Genomic DNA, 25,580 nt, shown 5'->3' on the forward strand with positions numbered 1-25,580 from the left:
TTGACATGATTCTTGAGAAGATGGCTTATGATCTGTTTTCCTATAGCATGAGCATGTTTATGTATTCTGATGATGCCTTTAGCTCAAAACTGAGATTTTACTGAGGTGGTACGGATTACAGGTGGAGTATTCGTATACGGGATAATTGATTATGGAGAAGGGTGTGATCCCGTCCATTTCTTCCTAATTACCGTAAACAACGGCCCGGAAGATGCGGCGCCTCACAGAGCTGGCGCGCTCCATTCGAACTCGTTATAGAAAATAGCGCTCCGAAACGCTCGAAGCCGTATCTTCCGGGCCGTTTTTTACGACAGTTAGGAAGAAATGAACGGAATCACTGTCGTGCCCGGCACGACTTTCCCAGCCAGCCAGCCGCCGTTCTCGCGCGCCGCGTGGGAAACACTGCCAATGGCAATGTATTACGGTAGCGTTCCCACGCGGCAGCCATATATAAGGGCTGGCACCGAGCAGTCGGGGTTCCAGTTTTCTTTCGCCACTCTCCCGATCTCGGACCAGTCTCTTATTCACATTATTCGTGGTGTCGTGTTGCGTCGCGTTATATTCCGCCTCGTTCGGTAGCCGCACCGCCACATCACCGCAACAACCCTATCCCTGGCTGGCTGCCCACGGGGTCCGAACCGCAACCCTAATCCATCTGCCGCCGAGAACCACTTAACCATCTAGCCATGACTGGCCCCTTTATCGATCCACCTTATGTCGTGTATATTTGTGCGTGCCGTGTCGTGTATTGATGTATTAAGGATAAACCCTAATTGTAAAACCCTTGTAACCGCACTGCACCCTAAGAAACATATTGGGGCGTGGGATCAAGTGGGCAGCCCTGAGGCCCCCAAAGAGGGAGTCGGGGCAGGAGGAGGGACCCTCGGATCGAGCCCGCAGGGTTCGGAGGGGCTAGGCCGCCATCCGGCGACTAGCCCAGCACAGGGCCCCTCCGGATCCGGGCAGTCGGCCCTGGGTCCCCCCACCGATGCCCGCTGCTCCTACTCGGAGCGGACCCGGGGCACGACAATCACCCTTATCTCCATAATCTACGACCCCGTAGATGAATACTCCATCGGAAATCCGTACCACCTCAGATTCGTGGGGTGATGCCTTTAACCAAACGCGACTATAAGCTGGCTTTTCAATATCTTAAGTGAGGAGATTGTGTGACAGTTTCTCTTCAAAAATATCTGCCTAGGAACTCAGACATAATTTAAAAAAAAGAAACTTACCTAGTTACTCACTAACATCTGGGTCATTGGGTATGAATGCTCGTCAACAGTTCATCAATTTTGGATTTTACCCTGCAGAGCCAAACTTTCCAGAATCATCACAAAGTAGTATTCATTTGTTATTTTTAGTCGTAACATTGGGGAAATCATTCGACTGGGAATCATAAAAGAAAAGAAGTAAGCTATAAGCTCCACACTTTCGAAGTGTGTTTTCAAAGTAATGTCGTATTTCGATTTTTTCTTTGACAAGCAAAGGCTGAAGTGCAAGGCGAAATTAGAGAGTTGTATCTTGTTAATTGTTGGATGTTCCTGAGAATACACTGCAAACCTACGGTACTAAAACAACAGAATCTTCTGAAAACTCTGGAAGAGACAAACATGATGTAGTTGTTGAGATTGCTTAGTTGGAGTGTTAGTTATTTATAGCAAAGCCTGTGCAAAACATTTACAATTATCCTTTTCAAGCATTTCAGGCGCTTTAGGATATTCCGCACCTCAGAAGCCTCTATCGAGGAGCCTCTAGTCTCGCCTTTATTTATGAACAAACAGGAAAGCGATGTTTATCGTTTTCTTATTTCTTTGTATAGTATCTGCCTGCGTTAGAGACAGCGTCAGTCAGACACTGATTGTTCGCTCGTAGGCGTAGACACACCGCGTACGCTTTTGGTCGCAGATGTGGCACGTAGGTGCCCTGTTGGAAAATACGACCGGAGGTTGCTTTCAACATCGTTTCTCAAGCTATATAAGATGAATGGAGCGTGGTAGCAATGTGAGGCGTAATCTACATTCCTAGCCCTATTTTCTGGAGGTGACCAATATCGTCAATTTTCTGATTCACTCGACTCGTAGAGTTTTAAAATAAATGAAATAAGTGAATAAAATCATCGACTATTTCAACAAATCGAAGAAAACATGCTGGAGCCCGCTCGTCATCTGAATACGAGTCCTCAAAGTATCTAAGTATCGAAGTAACTAGGTTTTCTACATTTCTATTCTCACTTTTGTTGGCTTTTAATTTCTCACTGTAGAGCAATCTCATTTTATTTCAAAAACGAAACAAACAAAAACAATTGTAAAACGTTTTGCATGTCGTCCTTTTGCAGAACATCGAAAATCCATTCGAACGAATCGCAGGCAGGCCGGGACGCACTGGTTGCGCATTGCAACAGAAACTCGTCGTAAGAAACAGCGCTGCGGAGTGGTCCGTCTACACTGATACAGAGAAAGACGAACGGAATCAACCTCTTTACCTCAGTCTACGACCCCGTATATGCGTTACCCGTCCGAAACCCGTACTACCCCAAATTCGTGGGGTGATGCCTTTAAATTCGCTTCTCAGAGACAGATAGCTATGGCAACCAAGCTTAAACTAGTGATTATAGCCAATTGTGAGTGATCTCGAGCTATTTTTAGAATTTTGCAGCAGGCTTCTCTGTTCCTAACGGGTACGTGTAGAGGAGATCCCGGTCCCATTTTCCCGAGCATCCCCCTATCTTTCCTCGGCAGGGAAATTAGCGATAGAACCTTTGTTGCTCTATCCATTGAAATTTATTAGAACACCACTCAAAATGGCGTATGCGTTTTCAACTGCAATGTTCATTAGTTTATTCAGTAATTCCCACAAATCACATTATTCTTCTTTACATATTTCCTTATAACTACCTCAATAGGTAACTCTGCTCATCTATCGCTAGGCATACTCTGCTAGGATACAATTCACGAGCTATTAAATTGTTTTGCAGAATGAGATCCATCCATTGAAATTTATTAGAGGACCACTCAAAATAGCGTATGCGTTTTCAACTACAATGTTCACTAATTTATACAGTAAATTTCCTTATAACTGAACAGTTCCTTGCGTCTCTATGGGTAGACGAGCATCTAATACGACTGTCCTCATCTACATGAACGACTGGAACGTGACTTCGTCAGAGCATGTTCGGGTATCCACTTGCATATCCACTGGACACGTAACCTTCCGGAGGCATTCGCGGAGAGAGAATCCGCCGGGATCCTTTTTAGTGTTCCCCGATCCCGGCATAAATGTGATTTGGCCAGTGACTGCCTAGACCACACAGAAGCGCATATTTTGTTGTCAGATGAAGAGACTTTGCACTGTCGTGTGCAAAGGACATTTTGAGGATGCTTTTCTTGTAAATTCGTCTAATTCCGATTCCTTCCGGTCAGTATTGCATCAAGTAATGAGCGTACAACTATGTTAATGTTTAAGGCCAAGGCAAATGGTGGGCATAAGTTCGCTTTCTTTTCGCTCTGCAGCATGTTGTAGTGTTGTCATTCTTCTTGTTGTATTTTAATTAATCTGACTTAACTAAGAAGGGCGGATGTTACGAGCTAATGCGGCTAGTGGCATCTTTGCTGGGGTTCGTCGTTAGCATACCCGAACCGGTCCACTAGAGCTCGCATAGAATCTATCCATCCGTCGCGTTTCATAATGTACAGAACGTGACATCTTTTTTATCATCTCCTCCGTCTGAGACTTTTTTCGAACTTTTCCTAGTTCAAAAATCCATATGTAGTGCTTTCAGAAGTTGTACTTGCATTAGTATTTGCATATGTCTGCCTAAATACGGTTGAATTGTGTCCCCTCCGTCCTTTTACAAGCCGTATGGACGATTAGCTGTTTTCCACTTAGGCGCTGGGTTAGTTTACTGTTGCCCACAAAAAGTACATGGGAAGAGTACAGGCGGAAGTATTTCCTCGCGCTGCAGGGGAATCTGAGTGGTTTCTGATTCTGTTTTGTAACGGAGAGGATCGTAAGGTTCTTGTAAAGTTCGATGCAAGCGATTTTGCCCACAACCGTGGTAAAAATAGGTTAAGATGGTGAAAAACTATGTTCTAGTTCTAGCGTTTATTGAATGATATTTGATAAAAAAAAAGGCCTCCAAGTACGGTAACTTCAGAGTTGGGAGACAGAAAAACTCGTCGGGAATGGTTTTTTTGCGATCGTTCAGGTCAAAGCAGACTGCTTTAGGACACTTCTGTGTATTTTCAGTGCGCGACCTTCTTAGCAACTTAGTGTTGTTTATCTAATTTTCTCTCTGCAGTGTGGTGACGAATACATAAGAAGAAACAGCTAGACATCCATATGTTCAAGATAAAGTACACCTGGACGGCAAAAAGAAATCATGTGACTCCACGGCATTGAGTGGTCACAGGATTCGGCGTCACAACGGAGAAGATAAGATCGTGATATTGAAGAGTTTACCTAGTAATACCGCGCAAAAGGCTCTGTAGGTGTTTTGGATCCATTCCAAGAACCCAAAAATGGATAGCGAAAAGAAATGCCTGTATACTGCCTATACAGAATCATCATCAAGGTTTATCAAAGGTCGCACATGGAGGAATTGAGCTTCATCCGACAGATAAAAGCCCACTTTAAAGCTAAAAGCATTCCAACACCATCGGAAGATGGAAGCAAGATCATTCGAGCTATTTTATCAGAAATCATGTGAAGAAAAGCAGCGACATTCTAGAGCGGTCTCAAACTTTGTTTTTTCTCTCAAAATTCCGATTCCCATAAAATAAACTTCAAATAACTTTGTCGCTCTGTAGCTTACTGAAACGTGCGAAATTTCCACAAAAAGATATCTAATATGAAGACATAATCTCGAGACTAATGTTTTTCCCCTACTTTACAGATACAAACAGATAACTTTACAGATTTAACTTTATAGTATAATTTTTACAGATTAACTCTCGCTATCGATTAACACCAGATATGAGCTGTGTTTTCTACTTTTGGTTCACGTCCTCTTTGAATGACAAAAACATGTCAACATCTTCATTTCAAGTGACAAACACTCCCAGTCGACCAAATTTCTGTGTTTAAAGGAAGCATACCAGGAATTTGGGGTGCTACGGATTTCAGGAGGAGTATCCGTATATCGGGTCGTAGATTATGGAGACCGGGGTGGTTCCGCTCATCTCTCCGTGAATCACTGCAAGCAACCAGCCCCTGAATGCTGTTTTGTACGATGACTTCTACTGCAGCACGCCACCCTTGCACGCGTAGCGTCCCTTACTGCCTATCACGGGAAGTCCCAATTGGTTTTTGACGAATCGCAGGGTGGAGGCGGCGCAAAGGGTGCAGCGTTGCAATATATGGCGTAGTATTATACAAAACAGCATTCTGGAGGCGGTTGTTTTCAGTGATGCAGGGAGAGATGAGCGGAACCACCCCGATCTCCATAAGCTACAACCCCATATACGGATACTCCACCTGAAATCCGCACCACCTCAGATTCGTCGCTTGCTTGCTATGCTGCCCTTAAAAACTGAACGGTTACGCCAGCATAGTACCTAATGAATAGTGAAGAATGCGCGTTTGACAGCAACACTTGCATCACGTATGTACTATATACTCATTCCGTATACCGGGGCTTTGGGAAATCATAGCCGAAAATAGCAAAGTCATAATAAAATAGTTGTAAGAAGATCTCAAAAAGACTATTGTTTGATAGCAATTTATTCTCGATGTCGACTCGATTTGCTTTGTTCCACGTCGAATGAGGAGGAAGGATTCCTGGAAAGGAGTCAAGTTTAATTCAACATATCAACCTTCTCAAAAGCCATATTTGGGATATGGGAACTAATGTAATGGTCAGCACAAAAGGTCACGCCAGGACCCCAGTTTACACTAACGGCAACCTATTAATTGATTCACTTGGATAGGTTGTTAAAAAGACTTTCTTTCGACTTTCGACCTCCGACCACTCATGCGTGGATGCGAGCACCGGGCAGAAGAGTAGTGCGTTCCAACCTAACTCGTAGGAAAGAACATCGTTATCCCCGCCATTTTCAGGACCACTGGGAAAAAATGAGCAATGTCACGCTCGTGTACGCAATCTACACCCTTAACTCTATGTTTTCTATCAGGGTTCGAAGTGATCGAGGTCGATTTCATGATCCATTGCCTTTAAAGATCATGGAAGGAAAGAGCGTTAAGTGTGTTAAGTAGTGAAATGTGTTTCAAACCTACATAAAGAGCTTGACTCTAGGAACTAAATTACAGTTTTCATGACGTACGTTGATGAAATTAACACTTTCGAAAAGAGACTACTGCCAGTATTTGTTAATTTCTCCAGGGTTAGGAAAAATCGCTATTTCAACTTCATTGCTCCACTTTTGTTTAAATTAGTGCAACATCTTTTGAAAAATGTAAAAAACGCAAGAAAACTTACGCACAAACTCTGAGCCAATGTATGATCTTTGCAGCATTGGAACACCAGCAATTTGCAGCACGTGGTCGTAATTCTTGGCCATTTCTTCCCTATGCAACATATCGTAACGGATCATGCGTACAAACTTTAAAGAAGTAGGTGAACAGCAGTGCCTAAAAAGGATTACTGGATAATATCACGAAAATACATAGATTTGTAGTAGTATGACTTATTTTTGAGTAGAAGTGATGTGGAGAGCAGCTAATGTATCAAACCTGATGAGCATCCGGTGCAAAACAACGGCTAACAAGGGAATTGATTCATATAGTGGTAATTGAAAGCATTACCCCACGAATCTGAGGTGGAACGGGTTTCAGGTAAAATATTCGTATACGGGATAGTAGACTATGGAGAGAAGGGTGATTCCGTCCATTTCTTCCTAACTGCCGTAAAAAACGGCCCGGAAGATGTCGCGCGTGCACAAGGCTGGCGCGCTCCAATCGAACTCCTTGTAAAAAATAGCGCGCCAGAACGCCCGAAGCCATGTCCTCCGGGCCGTTTTTTATTGCAATTAGGAAGAAATGGACGGCACCACCTTCTCTCCATAAGTATTCGTAGACGGGATGGGAGACTATGGAGAGGAAGATGCGGCTCCAATCGAACTCCTTGTAAAAAATAGCGCGCCAGAACGCCCGAAGCCATGTCCTCCGGGCCGTTTTTTATTGCAATTAGGAAGAAATGGACGGCACCACCTTCTCTCCATAAGTATTCGTAGACGGGATGGGAGACTATGGAGAGGAAGATGCGGCTCCAATCGAACTCCTTGTAAAAAATAGCGCGCCAGAACGCCCGAAGCCATGTCCTCCGGGCCGTTTTTTATTGCAATTAGGAAGAAATGGACGGCACCACCTTCTCTCCATAATCTATACGAATACTTCACCTGAAATCCGTACCACCTCAGATTCATGGGGTGATGCCTTTAAAGGAAAGAATAGTAGTCTAGCGTAGACAGCATGGATAACGGTTGACTATTATTCGTAGACTGTTTTATGAAAAATAAATAAAGAACTTCTAAAAACAGAAAGGGACCGCTCTGAGGAGTTTGTGGCGCCATGAGAAGAAGGGAAAGTGCACGCTTTTGCCAACGATGCGATGCGTTACCTCAAAGTTACACATGTTATGCTAACTGTAGCATGTTTCTGTGAAATGAATCATGACAGTGTGCCTTTCATAGATCAACATATTAGCAAAATCCGTCGGTACTTCTAGCGGCTGGATTAGTAAGAATAATAGTGCACCAAATATATAAATAATACTACCAAAATACAAACATATAAATAATAGTACAAATATATGAAAAATAATAAATAATAATATGAAATAATAATAAAAATATATAAATATGTACTTACCATGTCATAGGACCAAAATGGGCTACTCGAAACAAATCTTCACCCAAAAACATCTTTTTTGGATCCTTCGAATATGAGAACAGTAGGTTCCGGAGCTTCGGTAGAAAACATGCCAAATCTCCGCCACATTCCCAACAACGGGAATGTCTATTCTTCCTGCAATCGTCTTTAACGTCGTATTGTAATTATTTAGTCAAAGTATAACTACTCTAAACCCTCTGACGTTGCAGTCTCTAGAAAACCACACGCATATTCCGAACGTAATAACTTCAATTTAACGAACAACTTCAATTAAAGGTATCACCCCACGAATCTGAGGCACGGATTTCAGGTGGAGTATTCGTATACGCGATCGTAGATTACGAAGAGGGGGGTAATTCCGTCCGTTTCTTCCTAATTGCCGTAAAAAACGACGCGGAAGATGCGGCTTCGAGCGATCCTTCCCGCTATTTCCTATACCGAGTTCGACTAGAGCGCGCCAGCCTTGTGAACGTGCCACATCTTCCGGGCCGTTCTTTACGGCAATTAGGAAGAAATGGACGGAATCACCTCCCTCTCCGTAATCTACGATCGCGTATACGAATACTCCACCTGAAATCCGTACCATCTCTGATTCGTGGTGTGATGCATTTAACCTGTCCTTGCTGCTGTAGTGTGCGATAACTTCAGTATGTTCGTGGTTCTGCGTCTATAACTGTGAGCGCGCTAACCCTCTAATGATCTTTACATCCGTACAATTATTGGATGATCACGTGTGAGCTTCTTTACCTCGTAGCTCATGTTTGCTTGTCTGCAGAGGCAGAAACAAGGGAAGTTCTAATATCTTTTTCAAGTTCTCAGGGTCCATTATCACATTCAAGGGCCTTCCAAGAAAACACTCACGGAAATTTCTTTTAGATTTTTGTGATTTTCATCATAACTCTGGTCCCCCAAAAAGGTTTACTTTGCGTAGGTAGAAGGGCACTACTAAATTACCTTAAAAGCAATCGCAGTAACACGATAGGTCAAATCTAGGGCGATTTGTTTTGTAGAAATTGTGGACTTTTGATGGAAGTGCGTATGCAAGAAGCCAATACTAATACTAGACTCTGAAGAGAGTGAAGTTTCAATTGAAACCATTTTGTATCGCTGACTACAGATTTATTAACCACTGCACAGGGTTTGAACAGATTTTTGAGAGATGCGCGGGTAATTTCTGGACCTCTTCTTGCTACACGCTTCTACCAGTGTTATTGAAAACACTTTATGTAGTACTTCGAACTTGGGCAATTAAATCGTGACATAAAAATACAAACAAGACGACAAAAGCAACAAAATAAAGCTAAAGCTGTGAAAAAAAAAACTACAAATTGGGCTTGTTTCCCTAGTACTGGGAATCTAACGTGATGTATCTCTGAAGAGAAAGAGAATTTAAAGGACGCTGCGTCCTTTAAAATCTTTAAAGGACGCCATGGAGCCGATGGGTGAATAACCGCCGCCGCACCTGAGATCGAGCCGACAGTCCGCGCCATAAAGTTGACTGAGTGTTATAGGATCGCTGAGGTTCCGCGATAGGGTTTGTTTGACCTTATCACTCTTGATATAACCGCTACCTACCACCCTTAGCAACTGCCTTGGAAAAATAGATCAGAAACTTGGAAACTCCTCCAAAGAGAATGAGAAATTTCACTTACTTATGTGAAGATCTCTGCACTAACATGTAACAGATTTCTTTCGGCTGTATCGGCTACACAAGTGACTAAATCTATCAGCGCTACAGCCCACCCGAAAAGGAACGAACTTTTCAATGACAGCAAATCACCTACCCATATATACATAAGTGCATAAATCCACTGACAAATCGTTGAAGAGGATTTCGAGTGACGAGAAAAAATACGGAATCACGTCCAAGTGAGCGAAGAGCTCCCTTTTGTGAAATTCTTAGAAAATTAGTTCCGTTGGTGCAAGGTCTGAAACTAGCAAAAAGATAGCAAAATGAACGAAAGTTATAAAGATTTTATTATCGCACAGTTGATTGTTGGACAGAACTTCTACCTGCCAATTGTTTCCGAAATTAGTCTGATCACTAAAAGTTACGGCATTCGTTTTTTTTCGTTCCCAGTCGCAAATGATGTGTTTTCGCTTTCATTCACTCGGCATCGTGGAAATAACTAATTCTAACGAAAGTCTATCCATAAAAAACTTCTCTACACCTGATGAAAACGCGAACAAAGATGCTTCTGTGGTTCCGTTCTTTTTTTCGTAATACTCATTGAGAAACTGCCATTTTAGCGCTTAAAGTAGGTACGGCGTAGTAGTTTTTGATCAATTCTCGATTCGCCTCTGTTTTTGAATCCAACCCTCAACAAGAATATCTTTAATCTGCACAAATACATCGTAACAGCAACTATTTGCAAAATTAGTTCCATATACAATTCATTGTAGGATTAGCAGTATTTGGATGGTTATCATCTTTTCTTAAAATATTACCTTAAGGTATTTCTCGCTTTAGAAACAGCAGAAAAAAAAGGAGAAAACTTCAGTGTAAACAAATATTTAACATCACTTCAGACATAGAAGAGCTGAGTAACTACTGATTCAATTAAAGACATCACACCACGAATCTGAGGTGGTGCAGATTTCAGGTGGAGTATTCGTAGACAGGATGGGAGACTATGGAGAGGGGGGTAATTCCGTCCATTTCTTTCTAACTGCCGTAAAAAACGGTCCGGAAGATGCGGCGCCGCACAAGGCTGGCGCGCTCCAGTCGAACTTCCTGTACAAAATGGTGCGCCAAAACGCCTGAAGCCGTATCTTCCGGGCCGTTTTTCACGGCAATTACGAAAAAATGGACGGAATCACCCCCCTCTTCGTAGTCTCCCATTCCGTATACGAATACTCCACCTGAAATCCGTACCACCTCAGATTCGTGGGGTGATGCCTTTAAAAAACTTCAGTTGCCAGAAAGCTAAGTTGAACATTGAATGCATCACACCATGGAACTGCCGACGTTAGGATCCTTCGACGAAAAGATACATTCAAAGATCATGATCATGATCGAATGTGAACGTGATCAAGCTCAAGTGCGTTGCGATCACAAACGGTCTAGTCCCATATCAATCTCTGTGATCTCTTTGATCTACGCGGCGGCCATCAGCTCCCATATTAGAACCTTTGTGACTGACGTTGTTGTGGCACATGGTGGTCTGTTACGTTACCAGATTTGCAAATGAGGTAAGGACAAACCGATGTGTCGTTATTTGCGTTTGCCTATCGTTTGAATATTTTCGTAGGATGAGGCGCTTGAGAGGATGAATCTCTGGTGGCTTTGAAGATCCAAACTGTGACAAAGGCGATAACGCCGAACGTTATACAAAAAATCAGCATTACTCACAGAGTTTGTGAACTTCTTAGGAACCGAGGGTACTGAAAAAATAGAAAAGACAATGAAATCACTATCAGTGACCCTCTAAATCGGAGTTTAATTAAGTTTACTCCCTTATACCTTAGTACGGTATTAAATTTACTCATAAAAATCAAATACCATACCTGTCATACCATCTTCCATCGTTGAGGCTTTTTTTACCTCTTCCAAATAACCACGGCTTATTTAAATAACAGAATAACGTAAATTGAAACGTGCTGATAACTTTTTCGATCAAGCAAGTTGCTATATTGTATTTTCGTGCAATCTGTGTGAAACCATTTTTCAACAGGAAAGAAACTTAGACCTAGAAAACGCACCACACAGCTCTGTATAAATGGTACAAATGGTGGCAACAGCACACTTTTCATAAGATGACCTTGTAGATGCGGTTCTAAAGTTACTTGATGCGTTGCTGCAAAGTCTGAAATAATGTCCACTATATCCCAAAAGTTCACAATAGAGGGGTTAGGGACAAAAATAAATAAAAAGAATTATTTTTAATTTCTTTCAAAAAAGAATTTTCTAATGAAAGATAATTTTTTCACATTTACCGCAGCATATAATTTCATTAAATTGAATTTGCCTACACCTCATTAATTCAGGAAAGGTTGTAGTAGTTCATTCATGTCAGTGATACACCCGTTCCTCTTCACTTTTGGATTTCCGGTGTCAATTCGAAACATTTCGGAAGTGTCTCAAGCAAGAACATTAGCAAGAAACATTGAGATTGAGAGGATCTTCGGAACTGCACAGCCCAATGTTCCTGGTTGTGTCCAGTAAAACAAAAACCTCCGTTACATGAAATGGAGGAGTGGGCGAACAGGAAGAATTTGCCACTCTCAAGAATTTGTTTACCACCCAAGGAACACTTTAAAGGTGTTTTTTAAAGCTTAATTAGAGAGTGCATTACCGAGCTGTGTTTCTTAAAGGCAGCATACCACGAATCTGAGGCGGTGCGGGGTTCAGTTGGAGTCCGTATACGAGGTCGTAGATTATGGAGACGGGGGTAGTTCCGCTCCTTTGTCGCTGAATCACTGCAAGCAGCCGCCTCCAGAATGCTGTTTTGCCCGACGTCATCCATTGCAACGCTCCACCCCTTGCGCCGCCCCCGCCCTGCGATTCGTCGAAAATCAAGTCGGACTGCCCAGATAGGCAGTAAGGGACGCTACGCGTGCAAGGGTGGCGCGCTGCAATAGAAAACATCCTATAAAACAATATTCAGGGGCCGGCTGCTTGCAGTGATTCATGGAGAGATGAGAGGAACCACCCCGGTATCCATAATCTACGACCCCGTGTGCGAATACTCCACCTGAAATCCGTACCACCCCAGATTCGTGGTATGCTGCCTTTAACACACACATTAGAAGATTGTCCCCTCATCTCGGCGCCGTAAAATGCATTTCGCAGCTACACACAGGCAAACTGGTCACGTAGTGAGAAGAATCCACTATAAATAGACTAAATGTTGCCAAAGTGGATCTCAGGGTATACAAAGTGCCCACAAGAGCAATCGGCCACGTGATTGACTGCGTTCAAAATGGACACAACAGCCAAGAGCATAGTTAGACACTCAAAAAGCTACTCAAAAACACTCAAGAACTTGCAACCTTTTCAGATGAACACTACGACAAAAGAAGCGAATAAAAATGAGCCTGTGACCCAAAGTACAAGTAGTGAAAATAAACCAGCTAACTATCGCGATAAAGCAGCAAAAATAGTCAGTGATTTTTGTCCATTTATCGAGTGAATTGTCAATACTTTTGGCGCAAATCTCAAACTGAGAAAACTTAACGACCTTGGTAGGAATGTTACGGAAAAAAAAACAAATGTCTCTAATTTCATGACTCACATTGCTTCTTCGGAAAGAAACAACAGTAGTAGCCATCCTCTGATCCTCTGTAGTATGAGAGAATCCATAGGTTACACAGAAAAAATAGATTCATGAGTACGCTTGCATTCTTATAAAACATTAGGGTGGCTGAAATAATAGAGGTGCATTTACTCATTTCCACTTCTATTGACTTGCAACAATGCTGTTCTTACCGCCATTGCCACTGCGGCACTTTTTCCACTATTAGAGTGATATGAGCTAGGTTTCCCTCATGTGTGGAGATTTTTGTTGAACTTCAGAAATTATTCATTCGTCTTGAACTTTGTGAATGTGAAGATGCGGTTTACAGCAGTGCCTCGCAATGCAAAGAGATGGACTATATTTTAGCTTTTATCCAGCTCCTTATTCAGAAAGCAGAACGAAAATGATAGGACCATTCGATCGATAGAAGTATCTCTACTAAAAAATGAAGTAGGGTCAAAACGATACGAAGGGCGATGCAGCTGCGCAAGCGGCTGCACTTGAAGCGGTGCGGTGCGATTTCGCGATGGTCCAACTTCGGTCACAGCCGCTTTCTTCGTCGGTAAGTAATTTCTGTCGCATTTTTTCATTCGCAAAGATTTTATTCACATACATTTGTTTTTTAATCATTGACATGTCCTTCATCGTTACCAGCGAAAGTTTTCTAAAGTGGAGTATACTTATACAGGATTATGAAGAGGGAGGTCGTTCCGTCCATTTCTTCCTAATTGTAAAAAAAGGTCCGGACGATGCTGCGTGTGCACAGGACAGACGCGCTCCAGTCGAACTGGTTGTAGAAAATAACGCGCAGGATCGCTCGAAGCCGTATCTTCCGGCTTTTTTTTTTACGACAAAGGAAGAAATGGACGGAATCACCCTTTTCTCCGTACTCTACGATCCCGTATAAGAATACCCCACCTGAAGCCGTACCACCTCAAATTTGTGGGGTGATGCCTTTAAGATTATCCTCGTTGACGAGATGGTGTCCTACTAGGTAATGAGCCGGAGATTGGAGCAGGGGTGGAGCAGTATTCGGAATGTATGAAGAAGAATGGTCCGGTCGAAACTGTGCAGCTCTGTCTCAGCGATTTTCGCAACACGTAGAAGCGTTCTTTCATCTAAGAGGAAAAATTTTCTCAGTATTCCTCTAAGCTTTGTAACCTCCCGCTCGATTTAGCTTTTCGCGGTAGTTTTCTGCTTTGGCAGCGGTCAGAGAGTGAGAAGACCAGATGGCGTGTTCAAAAACGAATTTGAGCGAATAAAGAAGGTTCTCGATAGTCGTGTGCTTGTATTGGAATTTCTCAGCCAAACACCGGCTTGTCTGACGGGAACTCTGTTTGAAGGATTTTTTTTAAGACGATCTTCAGTAAAGGAAGGTGGATGGGCAATGTTCATCATTCAGAGAGAAATTTCGGAACCTGAAGAGGTGGGACCATCTGTGTCCCGTCATTTGAGAGACGGTCCCATTTCCCATCAGCGGTCCTGCTTTTCTCTCTGACGATCCCACTCGGAACAGATAAGGAATAATTTATCTCAGGCCTTTGTGAGATAGAGGAGGAGCACCGAATGAAGTATAATAGCTATTAAAGGTTGAGTTAGTGACAGAATATGTAACATGTAACATGTATAGAGCTCTTAAGAGTAGTAGTTTATAGTAGTGTGGTAACAGATCAACTAAATAAATTCCTAGAGCCAAATCTCTAAAGTGTAACAGAAATTAAGTACCAGCTTAATAATATCCAGCGACACAGAGAGAAGTTGCGGCAAACCTATTGCTTTAAAAGCGCAATTATGATAGTTTTGACCAACCAGTTTCATCGTTGCTTCGATAACCACAACATGTTTATTTTATACACATTTTTATATCGTCAATATCATCTTTTAGGAATTAGCACCTGGTTTTCAAAAATACCGACTGCTTCTACTACTGATCATTTTAAGAACATATACAGAACTTTCTCATTGTTTTCAAGTCTGCTCAGGAACGATTCACGGAAGGGAATGTGTGTTCCCTCGAAATAGATTTCAACAATTGTATAAAACCTTGCTGCTACTTATTCCTAACCCTAATGTTGGTTGAAAAATGTTGCCAGTCTTGAGAGCACAATCAGAAGGACTGCAAATAAACATGCACTTATTACCTAGTGATGATGAATGAAGGTGAAATGAATTTACGTCTATGACAGGCATCCAGAATCGCTTCGATCAATGCGATTTAAACGCTGTGAAATGGAATTCTTTATCAAATCTGAATTCTTTACAATTTTGTGCATCCCGAAACGAATAAAATTCAAGATATAGAAGATACGAACAACCTATCACTTCTCCTTAACAACCTTAAACATTTCATGATGCAACAGATAATAAAAAGCTTTGGCAAGAGTAAGGTAAAAAATATAAGCTGTATTCATATGAGGTAAAAAATTATGTTAATGAAAGAAACAATATTAAGTGGAAGTACTCCAATGTTTTCTTACATTTTCTCTTGAATAAAACAAGAATAGAATAAAAAGATGTCTCTTTAGTGAGAGAGCCAAGTGATGATGAGAATGTTTTTTTTTGTGGCGACTACGAACTGAATGAAACAGCTATTTGCAAATGTTCCAATCTGAAACGGAGATAAAATCATGTCGAGATGTGGTTCTTTTTCTATTCCTTGAAAAAAGTGACCTGCACTTCCCTACTCCTCGTTAAACGTCAATAAGCCTTTAAATCAATGAACACATGAACATCGAGGAACAGGTAGGAGTCGACCATAATTCCAGGCTCGAAAACCATGCACTACACTAAAGCTGACTATTGCCACATTAAATAAAGTAGCAATTTCTAAGTGGTTCAATCTGAAAGGAAGATAAAATCTCACTGAAATCTTACTCTTTTTCTATTTCACAAACATATGTCGATTACCTTAAAGATGGGGTTTGACATTAAAGCCAGCATTCCACAAATCTGAGGTGGTGCGGATTTCAGGTAGAATATCCGTATACGGGGTCGTAGATTATGGAGACGGGGGTGGTTTCGCTCTTCTCTTCCTGTATAACTGCAAACAGCCGCCTCCAGAATGCTGTTTTACGCCATTTTGTACGACACCATCCTTTGCAACGCTCCACCCCTTGCGCCGCCTCCGCACTGCGATTCGTCAAAAATCAATTCGGAGTGCCCCGATAGGCAGTAAGGGACGCTACGCGTGTAAGGGTGGCGCGCTGCAATAAAAGGCAATTTTTTGGAACATTCCCGTAAAACAAAGTCCAAATAACTTTGTTACATAGGTTACTAAAACATACGCACGATGTTTCAACAAGACAGATATCCAAAATTAAGACAATCTCTTCAAGACTGATATTAGGTGTTCGAAAAGTATCTGCCGAAAATTCCGCAGTAGCGCAGATTTTTTGAGATGTTCTGCAAGTTCTCGTGATACAGATAACATATCTGGCTCCCTCTTCCTTGCCTATTTCATCCTATAGTGGCAGAACATTCCACCCATATTCGACACGTAATCCTTTACGAATTCGAATCTGGCCACCCCGTTGCTGAAGCGCATCGAAACTTAAGTCAAGTATTCGGCACTGAAGCCCCTTCTGAGCGATCTGTGCGCGCCTGGTTTCAGAGCCGGAAACAAGAAACTCGAAGATGAGATTCGCTCTGGTCGACCGACTGCAATATCTTTCGACGAACTGAAGAATCTGGCGGAGCAGCATCCATATGAAAGTGTGCGGTATTTTGTTATCAGTTTTGGCTGTTCGCTGTCCACCGTGAGCGATGGACTGCGATGTCTCGGAATGGTGAAAAAGCCTGGTCAGTGGCTCCCACATGCATTGAGCGACGGCAACCGCCAAAGACGCCTGGACATCTGCACTCAGCTGCCCTCCAGAAGCCGCAGATTCGACTGGCTGGACACCATTGTCACTGGAGAAAAAATGGGTCCTCTACGTCAACCACACCCACAGACGTGCGTGGTGCACTGGCCGTGAAATGCCGGATCCTTTCGTGAAAGGTGAAATCCATGAGAAGAAGGTCATGCTGAGCGTCTGGTGGGAAGTTCATGGAATCTACCGTTTCGAACTGCTGCCGGACAACACGACAGTTACTGCCGAGGTACTGCGCTCAACTGCAAAGATTGGCCGACACCCGAAGTTCGACAACGTTCGCCTGCTGCACGATTAATCGCGAAGAAGACTTCCCAGAAAATTCTGGAGCTCGAATGGGAAGTTCTACCGCGCCCACCGTACAGCCCGGACCTGGCCCCAAGTGGCTACCCCCTCTTCCGATCGCTTCAGCATCACCTGGAAGAGAAGCGCCACGATGATCGTGACCACCTCGAATATGACCTTCGAGCTTTTCTCGCCTCCAAGTCGCCAAACGAATCCGTGATCTTGTGAGACGTTGGCAGAGGGTTGTCGATGTTGATGGAGATTATTTCGTCGAATAATAAAATGTTGTTAAAAAGTTGTGTTGTTTTGAATTTTTGCCGTCTTTCGGCAGATACCTTCCGAGCATCCTAATATTTTATTCTCCCCTACTTCACTTCACAGACATAAAATATAGAGTGGCGGCTGATGTAATGTAAAAGATATAGTCGTTTCACACGACGATTTTTCGACTTGTGCTTTGCCTTGCTTTACTTTCTACTCTTGATTCACGTCATCTATTTGAATAAAAACAACTTTTCAACAACATCTTTATCTCAAGTGAAAAACGTTGCCATTTGACCAAATTTGTGTACAACCCAAAAGCTACGGCAACGTATTACCTTACGAATATGGAAAGAATAAGCGTTTATGAGCAAAACTTCCTATATATCTACTGGATGCCTATTGCGTATACTGGGGCGTTGGAAAATCATAATCGAAAATAACAAAGTCATGATAGTATAGTTGTAAGAAGATCTCCAGAAGAGTATTGTTTGAGAGTAATTCATTCTCGATGTCGCCTCGATCTAATTTGTTCCATGTCGAATGAGGAGGAAGGGCTCCTAAACAGAGTTAAGTTTAATAAAACATATCAATGTTCTTGAATGGATTACATGAAAGAAAAATGTCAGTTGACGTAATCGTCAGCACAAATATTTAAAACACACACCAGGGACAGATCTCACTCTTCACTAATTTTACTAATTTGCGCTGATTTTTAAGATGATAAATGAAAAGAAGTCAGTAGGTTGATCTGAAACTGTTGAAGGTGAATCTCTCCAATTTCCGACTATTAAGATACTAATGTCATGAAATCGGTGTAATTTTGGAAAGTGTTTGTTTTTGAGCAAAATTTGTTAGAAGTGGTTAAGCATGTGAAATGCTGCGGCAGCTTTTCTCAGTTTTTATAATTCTGGTTAAAGAAGCGCTTTGCAGTCGAGTTTCACAAAAAGTTAAATAACTGACGCACGTTTCAGTGCTAATTTTGAAATTGACTTTGTAATGTTTTGTAATGTTTTTGAATTGCTGTTACACAAGGGTTTATCTTTCGTCGAAGAGCGACGAGCGACCACTGGTAGATATGTCAAGTGTATCCTAATCTACACAGAAAATAAGCTACATAGTTAGCAAGAATTGAGAATGATCTACCATTTTTTCTGAGGAGAAATCTAAGCGGAATGGGCCTATTTCCGCTGTGGTCAGAAAAGAAAGAAGTTGGCTAAGGCTGTTTGTAATCAAAGTGACTATTCAGTAGCAAGCCTCTCTGTTTCAAAGTTTGAGTAAAAGAAGGCGAAAGGGTTAAAAAGAACAACGGTAAATGTAATAAAGGTAATAAATGGTATCATCTTTTCAAGCCTACATAAACAGCTCAACTCTTATTTGTAAAGGGAAGTTTGAATAGAAACTTGAAAAAAGCAGCCACAACCCTGATGAAATCAATATTTTTTCAAAGGAAAGCTCATGCAAGTATCTGATGGTTTTTCATACCTAAGAAAAACCGCTACAAACTCCATTCTTCAACCAGTGTTGATCAGAGCAGGATTTTCTGAAGAATTAAAAGGACTTAAGGAAACTTACTCGTTAACTCCGCGCGAATGTACGATCTTTGGTGCTTCGGAACACCAGCAATTTGCAACACGTGGTCGTATTTCTTCGCCATTTCTTCCCTTTGCAACATATCGTAGCGAATCACGCGAACGAATTTTAAAGAGGCAAGTGAAGGACAGTACCTAAAAGGAATGCCGGTTACATCCTCCAGAGGCGTTGAAGCAAAAGCAAAGATGGTTAACACTTTTCACTACTCTTGACGTGTCTTCACCTTTGTCAGAGCCTGGAAAGCCAGAACATTTAACGGCTAATGGTCCTAACATACGACGCGTCCACACCTTGATCGGTCAGCGCTGACAGTACTGTATTCGATTCTACGTTGTCCACGGCTTCTTCAGCCGACGAAGGGTAAAGAGGCGATATTTCCAGCAAATCTCTGTGATTCTCGATACAGCATGGATGTAGTCGGTGCGGAATCCAGCTTCTTTTTGGGGCTTTTCTTCATCAAGTGTCCTTGATATACATATTATCCCATAAGGATAATCTTTGTGAAGACTTTCTACAAAGCACTCAGCAAGCGTATCGGACGATGGTTTCGGATGTCCTCTCGATCAGCTTTCTTCACAATTCCTTCGATCTGGTGTCCTTTCTTTCTGAAGATAGATCCGGAAGCAATACCAGGCTTCATGCTCTTGATCGCAACCCGTATAAGGAAGAATTCGGCGAGAGCTCAACCAGCGGGGATGATTAAGCTCAACACAAGAGTTGACGAACAAGGAATGTTCGTGTGGAATTTCTTCATAGTTTCCGTCTTGCAATGAGAAAAGGTGCGATCCTGTCTTCGTTCGGCAAGGTTGTCAGTGGAATGTCATATTTGCGGAGCCCCTTCAACACAACTTTAGACGATCCTTTCTTTGGGTTATTTCCAGTGTCCTTTGCTGCAATTCAAAAGACACTTCTGTAAAGAATCTTCACATTTTGTTTTTCCACTATTCGCTCATTGTGTGAACCATGCGGATCAATGGCCGATGTTCTTCTTTCCTTCGTGACTTCGAAATATCGATACTAGTTTGAAGTAGGCTGGTCCCACTCAAATAAACACGGGCTCATAATTTTCTGAGAACCAGATTGTAGTCTTCATTCGTTGATGTGCCAACTGCTCTAGGTTAAGGAGTCCTGCCGTCGTATGCAATTTTTCTCTCTAAAGTACTTTTCCTATAACTGAGTAGTTTTGACGCTGGAACAAGACTGTGATCAGAACCACCATAGAAGTATGGCAGCACCGAGACAACCTCCATCACAGGTCGTCGATAATCTATACGAATCATAGAGCCGAAATGGGGCATTTTTACAAAGACGGTAATATTTATTAGCAGCGGTTTACTTTCAGCTACGCTTCCAATTGCGAGAGGACGGGAATTTCGGGGACGCCGAACTATTTCTTCACTAGGGAAGACATGTCATACGCTGTGCATCGCAGTTCGACGTTAATACTCGTCTCCACACCACCGTGAGGCGGCAAACCGTTGAGGAGGTTTCCTGGTATCAGGACTATGAAAGATGCTAATAGTGCACAATTACACAAAAAGGTACAAAATGTAAACTTGTGCGAACCAACATCTTTTGAGCAAAACAAATGCCAAAAACAATGGAAAAGGACTTTACTAAGGCTACTTAATCCTGTTCACAAATTATTATGTATAAAAAAAGAGAAGAAGCTACGGAAAATAAGAAGAGTAAAGCTTCGAAGAGCTTGTAACGATCTGAGATGATAGGCCATTCCACACCTTCACCGAGGACGCGATGTGTTACCTTGACACAACAAGTTCTACGCTAACTATAGATGTTTCTCCGATTTTCATGATAGGGTTTTGTTCGAAAAAAAAAACTTTGTAAATTCTGCTGTTTTATTCTGTTGAATTATTAGGAGAAGTACAAAAATCTGAGTATTTTGTCGCTCTACTTTGACGATGAAATCAACATAGTTAGGATCAACTGATTCAGACGAAATATGCGCTGTTTTGTTCATTAACGTTTCTCTATTTTCATGACAATTCCATAATTCCGCAATTGAAGTAGTCCTTGTTCTTATTAGCAGAAAACTTGAGTATCTCATTTTCACAAGCCTCTCCTGTGGTAAGTCTTGTACCATCAAGAAAATTTTGCAAACGCTTGGAAGAGTGACGGTTACTTGGTGACAGGTCTGGACTATACAGCGGACGCGGTAGAACCTTTCATCCAAGATATCGGAGCTTCTGATGCATCGCCAGAGATGTGTGTAGCTTGACATTATCGTGATGAACACAACACCTTTTCTATATTGGCAAATTCTTGCCGTTTCTGATTGATCATTTAATTCAATCTCGCAGTTTGTTTACAAGAAAGCACCGAATTGAGTGTTTGGCACGGTGAGAGGAGGTCATAGTGGATGATTCAACCTTCCCCTCCCAACAAACAGGAAAACCTTCTTGACCGTCATTATGGATTAAAGGTCGTTTGAGCCGGCTCACTGCTATTGAACAACAGTAATTTTCGGTTTTTTTTCCTCGTAAAGTCACCTTCAAATCGATGTATGGTGTGATCATCGTCAGATATGGCTCTCTAAACACATCTACCAAGACCGCTCAGAACTTTTTACTTCACCTCTTATAACAATAATAGTATATTAATTTCTGGATGCGATACTTACCACGTCATAGGAGCAAAATGAGCCATTCGCCACCGATCTTCCATCGAATACGTCTTTTTGGGGTTCATATGGTACGAAAAGAGTAGGTCGCGGAGTCTCGGTAGAAAACATGAGATATTTCGGCTACATTGCCAGCAGCTTTCATCCTTTCTGCAAACACCTGTGGAAAGAGAGAGAGAAAAAAAAGAGAAATTATGGGATCCTCTTTATCCGCTGCTAGTCGCTTCTTTCTTACTTATTTGGCCGATGTTTGACGGACTCTAACGCTTCTACACTAGACACTAAAAATATAATGGTTCCAGAATCTACGGGAATCTCTTTACCTGCCGCCAATACCTTCGACAGGTCTTCTTTTTTACTTATTTGGTTGATGTCTGACGGCCCCAAACGCTCCTACATTAGAGGCTTCAGGTACAGCCACATTAAATAAATAAACTGCAACTTCAAATTAGCTATGTTTACTCCTATACCGCAAAAACCAGTTATTGCTACGTTTCGCCGCTGAACTAAACTCTGAGAGCAAATTTGGGCTGGTAATTCCAGTGTGTCAGCAGTTTTGCATGTACCAGCTGTGAACACGTAAGCTCGTACGACAATACATCCGTACCATTCATGTATTGAAAGATAGTATGCAAGCTTCTACAAGTGGATGTAGCACGCTCCGCAAAAAGGTTCCTTTGCAGCTCTTGTGAGCTTGACAGCAGTGGCAGCAGCGGAAAGGGTACTAGCAGTTCTTGGGGCTAACGAATTTGGAGGGACTATTAGACGGCACATGATACTTAGGTCGATAGCGGGTCTTTTGGAATAATTTGAGATGTAGAACAAAAATATAACAATAGCATACTGTAAAGTTTGAAATTGAACGCAGTTTTAGCAAAACAAATTTAAGAAGTAGTTTTGAGTGACTCGTAGCTTAAATCTCAGATTTGTTTTACAATACGGCATTCTTCCGCAAATCGTGTTCTTGTGGATTTCCAATTTGAGAAGGTTAACCATACGAAGTAGTTTCAGCTGATTTCGAATACTGTTTTCGGCCAACTTTCAGTGATTTAATTTATAAGCTTGGCGCATGCCGTGTTCGTTCTCATCGAGTGAAGCAATTCCAGAAGTTGGGTCGGACTGCCGGAAAATGAAAAATTTAAGAAATGACCTTTTTCAGTCACCGTTCCACTTTTACATGCAACATTTTTTTTTCATGTTTTCACTATAGTGAACTCTCCTGCTCTTTTCCAGCTTTCAGGGCACCCTCGGAAGTTCATCCCGAATTCGTGTGATTGTCGTGACGAGGTCCACTTTGCGGATAAAAATGCACATTATTAAACTGTTCTAAAAGCAACAACAGTAACTCTATGGATCGAATCCAGGGATTGATGAAGGTGAATGTGGAAGCGGTCGACATTGACACACCACTACGATGAGAGTTCAGTTATAATTATATCCATTTTGGATACGGCTACAAATCTGCTGCGAACGATGAATACGGATTTGCTGAGAACTGTAGAAGGTTGGCCTTATCGCTCTGGATAGATCAACCGCCTATCATCAAACGCAGCATCCACTCTGAAACACTAGATCAAAAAATTGAGAGCTCCTCTGATGAAAACAATGAAATATCACCTATTTTCACTCAACATCCCTGCACTAATCTTTTACAAATTTTTGTCAGCCGTCTCATGCAAATGAAACTGAATCCATTAGCGCTACAACACACCCAGAAAGAGACAAACTTGTGACAATGATAGCAAATCACTTACTCGTAAATATATGTGCATAAACCCACTGATAAACCGTTGAAGAGGATTGCGAGTAACGACAAAAATACGGGATCATTGTTAAGTGAGCGAAGAGCTCCTCTCTGAGTGGTTATTCGATACCTAGTCGCCTCTCCGCAACGTCTAAAACTATCAAGTACTGATAAAATGAACAAAATTCTCTGATTTCTTAGTGTCACATAATTTATTATAGGACAAAAAGAACTCTCTTGCCCTAAATTAGTGGGATAAGTAGAAATCACGTAATCCCTTTCGCAAAAGTTTCCCTCTCTATTTCGATTGGAGTTGTGAAAATAAAAGGAAGAATGGCAAAGGATAAAAATGAAAAGAGGTAGAATTGGTTTTTGCATAACTTCCTTCTAGAACTTTCGACACATGACAAAAACGCGGTTCTTCATAATATTAAAAAAACTGCCATTTCTAGTGTTGAAAATATGTGGAAAGTACGTTTTTGTTCAATTTTTTTTCACTGAATCCATCCCTCAACGAGAATACTTCTGCACTGCAGAAAGCACACCGAAGAATTAAACACTTGAAAACTTACTTAGAAGTAAGCAAATACTTGACGTTACGGGCAGCCAAACGCAGGCGTGGCAGAGTTGATTAACTAGGCTGAAGGCAGCATACCAAGGAATTGCCGACGCTGGGATTTCTGCAAGAAAAGATACTGCTATACTGTCTGTAACGATTGAGCTCATGTCTTTGTCTCCTAACTATCCGAAAAGAAAGCCCTTGTCGATCGAATTTTCTTACGAGGCACCTAAAAATCTGTCATGTGTACGCAGGCGCACGCGTCTCGGCGCGGGCGGACCAAGGGCTACTATTTAAAATAAACTGTTCACATCTAATGCTATTTATACTACCTAATAATTCAGTTGTTTTGTACTCTAGAAGAAAACTTTTCCAGTCTTCCTTCTGTCACTTTATAAAACATTAGACATGCATCTCCTAACAGGGTCTCCAAGCTAAGAATATGTTTCTCGAACTTTCCAACCTGTCCGAAAATAGGAACTCTAGCTAAAAGTAAACCACTTCTAAAATTTGTCAACATCTTGGCGACCCCGCACGAAATCCTGTCAACTCCTCTGGAGATTGTCCGCCTCTGTGTGCCTAAAAAATACGAGCACCTCCGGCTGCTATCCACAAAGATCAGCAGCTGATAGATCCGAATTTAGGAAGAGTTGAAGACGACAACTTTGATGTTCCGAAATATTTAGAGCTTCACCGTACCTGTATCGTGAGCCTTCTATGAATATGGAGAAGGGCTTAAAGAAAGAGTAGAAGGTGAAAGGAGCGTGGACAACCTCTGCAGCCGTAAGTGAAGCTGTTGACCAGACCTTTGTGCCCAGCTATTCTACTCCACAGTCCTTACAGTGCTCTGCTGCCCAGCAGAAACATGGGCAGACACCGTAATAAGAAGTAGCTTGTTACCCATGGAGTGCTTCAGAGACTTCTTCTGAAGTTTTATCGTGCAACACTTAGCCTGTCTTCGGCTTCGAATTTAGAAAAATATTACGGAATTATTATTATTATTATTATTATTATTATTATTATTATTATTATTATTATTATTATTATTATTATTATTATTATTATTATTATTATTATTATTATTATTATTATTATTATTATTATTATTATTATTATTATTATTATTATTATTATTATATTGAAATTTTTCACCAACCCCCGGATTGCACGATCAGTGCAGCCAGGCCAACCAAAGAGGATCCTGAGCAAGTTCCCTCCCTTCTATTTTGGTGCGTCGTTAAATGTTTATTCAAAAATTAAGACACATCATACATGTCATTCCAAATTCCATCATTAATGCTTTTTCCGCCTTTTCCAAACAGCCACGGTTTATTTAAATAACAGAATAATGTGACGTGAAACGTGCCCATCACCTTCGCGACTAAGCAATTTGCTAAGTTGTACTTTGGCGCAATCTATAATATGTGAAACTCTGTTCGAACAGGAAACAAACGTTATCGGACGAAAGAGACGGTGGAAAACGTATCACATAGCGCTCCTTGAATGGCAAAAATGGTGGTAGCAACATTTTTTTTTCATAAGA

At 41.7% G+C, this 25,580-nt stretch overlaps 3 protein-coding genes across 5 annotated transcripts; 2 read left to right on the forward strand and 1 right to left on the reverse strand.

The window, feature by feature from the left end:
- Positions 1-5,617: 5,617 nt before the first annotated feature.
- RB195_017074 (uncharacterized protein) lies at positions 5,618-21,802 on the reverse strand (the record flags this gene model as incomplete). Of its 3 annotated transcripts, XM_064183908.1 has the most annotated exons (9): positions 5,618-5,778; positions 6,437-6,588; positions 7,828-7,983; positions 9,633-9,776; positions 11,356-11,498; positions 11,551-11,654; positions 13,083-13,211; positions 19,076-19,227; positions 21,735-21,802. In XM_064183908.1, the coding sequence occupies 9 exons, from the start codon at positions 21,800-21,802 to the stop codon at positions 5,618-5,620; spliced, it is 1,209 nt and encodes a 402-aa protein (XP_064039789.1). The 3 variants fall into 3 exon arrangements, with proteins under 3 accessions (XP_064039789.1, XP_064039790.1, XP_064039792.1); XM_064183909.1 differs by lacking the exons at positions 19,076-19,227; positions 21,735-21,802 and having other exon boundaries at positions 13,083-13,176; XM_064183910.1 differs by lacking the exons at positions 5,618-5,778; positions 6,437-6,588; positions 7,828-7,983; ... (3 more) ...; positions 13,083-13,211; positions 21,735-21,802 and adding exons at positions 17,900-18,060; positions 19,371-19,481; positions 19,609-19,733.
- RB195_017075 (uncharacterized protein) lies at positions 16,147-17,252 on the forward strand (the record flags this gene model as incomplete). Its single annotated transcript, XM_064183911.1, has 3 exons — positions 16,147-16,256; positions 16,696-16,883; positions 16,960-17,252. The coding sequence occupies 3 exons, from the start codon at positions 16,147-16,149 to the stop codon at positions 17,250-17,252; spliced, it is 591 nt and encodes a 196-aa protein (XP_064039791.1).
- On the forward strand, positions 21,722-25,179 carry RB195_017076 (uncharacterized protein; the record flags this gene model as incomplete). Its single annotated transcript, XM_064183912.1, has 2 exons — positions 21,722-21,805; positions 25,012-25,179. 2 exons carry the CDS (start codon positions 21,722-21,724, stop codon positions 25,177-25,179), a joined length of 252 nt encoding a protein of 83 aa, XP_064039793.1.
- Positions 25,180-25,580: the final 401 nt, after the last annotated feature.

This window comes from Necator americanus, chromosome II (genome assembly GCF_031761385.1).
Source record: "Necator americanus strain Aroian chromosome II, whole genome shotgun sequence".
Classification (NCBI taxonomy): domain Eukaryota; kingdom Metazoa; phylum Nematoda; class Chromadorea; order Rhabditida; family Ancylostomatidae; genus Necator; species Necator americanus.